Raw genomic sequence first — 2980 nt, forward strand, 5'->3', positions numbered from 1 at the left:
TCTTAACTTTCAAGTCAACTACAGTGCTACAGGACAGGTTTCCAGACCCTGATGCACCGCACAAATATATCCATTAAGCTCTGAAAAGTTCCTATAATTTAAGTAATTTTAACATGCCATACAAGCTTATTGCCATGAGAGTTACTTGTTTGTCTTTTTAAGAAAAAATAAGGGATAGCTGGAGGGAAGAATAATCTCTTAAACCTTTTATGTACTGACATTGTATTATCATGCAAGAGGGAAAACTGATGGTAGAAGCTTAAAACTGTATGTGTTTTGACTGAAGCTATGAATCAATCTATGTGGAATATTTTTGTAGATGTTCCTCATGATCATCATCGCCATGCTGCTGTTGATAATGCTGGTACAATTTGGACCCCCAGGCTCCCCCCATCCCTTCTGCTGCTGGAAAGTGTCCGTTGGACATATTGAGTATAATGGAGGTCAAGGATTTAATGTAATTCTTGGCCAGTGTGAGAGTCTCTATTTTGGAAAGTTTATTCTCAGCTCTCACATGAGGGATCACCTCCCGCAAAGCCTGGAACGCGTTGTTGAGCTTGTGCATTCTCTGTCTCTCTCTCTCATTGCTTTCCAGTCTCCTCAAATGCCTGTCCTTACTGCTCCAAGGATGCTTGGCTCTGGCTGTGGTGATCCTGCTGCTCTCCTTGTTTCCTCCATTCCTCCTTTCTTTGTGTCGCAAACATTTCACCAGTTCTTTCTTCCTTGTTGCTGACTCCTCAGGAAATGCTTCTTTGTCAACAGCAGGCCTTTGCTTCTTTCCTTTGGTTTTAGTCTTCATGTTTTGGTGTATGTTCTTGTATTAAGCATCAATGTGCTGTGAAAACATGACACCAACATGATACCAGTATCTTTAGCTGTTGCACAGTTCCTTTCTGAACAAATTACTTGATGCAGGTTTGGTATGTTTGTTTTGCTTTTTCACTACTGGAAAATCTTAACTGGCTTTCAATTTATAAGTTGTGAATGTTATCAGTCAAGATGGCCTGTGCAGATGAACACAGGAGAAAAATTTTTTTTTTTCAGAGAACAACAGATTCTCCTTCAACTGGAAGGAAGAGGTTACAGAGGGAGCAGAGGCCAAGGGAATGGAATGATTGAAACAAAGATGCAGTGGGTCATCTACTGCTGTCCTCACATATGAAAAATAGACACTTGTCTACTAAGTAGACCTCAAACTAAAGAGACTTTTCTTCTTTCACTGTACATAAGCAAAAACAGCCTCCAAGCTGATTCAGTCTTACTATGGGAAAAGTGAGCCAAAACTAAAAAAAATATCAGGAGCACCAAGGTCAGTTAGGTTTGGTGCTTCTCATTTCTCTCAGCTCTAGCTACCACAAGTTAGAAGAAAACCACAGACTGCCTCATTGCACATATGCAGGCTTCAGGCTTATTTGGGGGGTATCAGACACAACCCTCAAGCTCTTAAAGATTTTTTTCCTTGAACTCCTGGTAATTGCTGTTTGTAGGAATGAGTTTCCACTGTATTTATGAGCAGTCCACTAGAGGGAAACATGACATGCTAACTCATACAGAAGCTCAGAAAACTAGCCAGCAACACATTTTCACCCAGTGTTTCAGCATTCTGAACTAGTCCCTGCCACACACACACAGAAGGACTTCCTTCTTTCAACAACGATCAAATAATGGTGGGGATTAATTGCAGTTTCTGTCCCAGGTCAATCAGCAGAAGAAGAGTATTTATTCCCCACTTTATCCAAAATGGCACAGCAATGTTCCTTCCTCACGTGGTAGCAAGGCAGATGACAGCACTGAAATTTTACCCTCCCTCAGCCCATATTCTGTGCCAACACTGCAGCTGAAGGCAGCAGCCTCACAGCAACCCTGCCTCTAACACCAACGACTGACGATACTGAAGACTATTTCCAACGTGTTGCCTTCTGATCTCTTCCAGTTCATGTTGTCATAGAAGAGTTCAGTCTTAAAACCATAGATTATTACGATGACGCTATTAAGTAGTAGTTAGTGAGCCAAAAAAACCCAGCAAACTAGCCACAGGTGCTTGACTGTCCCAATATAGGACATGAACCTTAGCTGGAGGAGGTGGTCAGCAGTTCTCGGGTGTGCTGCAGCAAGTATCACTTCCTCTCTCGCTTCTTCAGTCATCTTCAGCTGCTCGGCTTTCACAGTAACCCAGCTCTCTGTCTGTGGGGGCATCCTGGCCATCCCCAGGTTCCTTACTACCAGGGCAACTTTGCCAGAAAGGACAGGAATTCACAAAGCAGTTTTTGTTAGGGAAGCACTCAGGTGATGAATGCTGAGAGAAAGCACCAAAGAGCTTGTGTTGTGAGAGCCTAAAAGAAATGCTACAGATACAGAGGGTATCTTAAGTGGGAAAAAAAGGATCCAAGCCAAGCACCGGGGCTGTTCTGGATTCTCGGTCTAACTCACTTGGCAGAAAAAGCGTAACTGCAGGACAGAGAAGTGAAGGCAGGCACAAAAGAGACTGGTCAACTTCCCCCCTCGAGTGCAAGATGCGCTATTAGGGAGAGCAGAGAAACAAGCAGCTGCTGTTTGAAAGGAAAACAGCCCGCAGAACTTGGTGAAGACGAGGTTCATGGAGGCAGCCAGCAGAGAAAGCTGGAAGAAAATGCAAGAGAAGGTTTCACACTGCGGGAACAAAGCAGTCTTTAAAACTGCAGGCTGGGAGAAAGAAAAGGGATGGCATGGGCTGAGAGGGGGCTTACTTGGCCAAGCTTTGCTTTCAGCCTGCTGCACGCTGCTGTAACCCCGAGAAACTGCCTTGTGGAGCCAGAGCTCGGCTGCCGGACACCTTGGGAGATGGCGTGGGGTGCGCAGAGAGGAAACAGATGGAGAGAGGATCAGGAGCAACAGCCTCCAGTGGTCAAGAGAAACCAAGGAGAGAGCGGCCAGATACCAACATGTTTTCTGCCCTCCGCACCCATCCGTCAGGGCTGGCATCCCTGCTCTGAGACTTACC

At 44.9% G+C, this 2980-nt stretch overlaps 1 protein-coding gene across 1 annotated transcript; it reads right to left on the minus strand.

Annotated features, from left to right (window-relative positions):
- Positions 1-298: 298 nt before the first annotated feature.
- On the minus strand, positions 299-829 carry BHLHA15 (basic helix-loop-helix family, member a15). The gene has a single exon (XM_009875363.1). The coding sequence runs from the start codon at positions 797-799 to the stop codon at positions 299-301; it is 501 nt and encodes a 166-aa protein (XP_009873665.1). The 5' UTR covers positions 800-829.
- Between the last annotated feature and the right edge of the window lie 2151 nt (positions 830-2980).

This window comes from Apaloderma vittatum, unplaced genomic scaffold, assembly GCF_000703405.1.
Source record: "Apaloderma vittatum isolate BGI_N311 unplaced genomic scaffold, ASM70340v1 scaffold40008, whole genome shotgun sequence".
Classification (NCBI taxonomy): Eukaryota; Metazoa; Chordata; class Aves; order Trogoniformes; family Trogonidae; genus Apaloderma; species Apaloderma vittatum.

What these genes read in the sequence shown, in the direction of transcription:
- BHLHA15 (XM_009875363.1), bottom strand. Translation starts at nt 799, where the DNA reads ATGAAGACTAAAACCAAAGGAAAGAAGCAAAGGCCTGCTGTTGACAAA.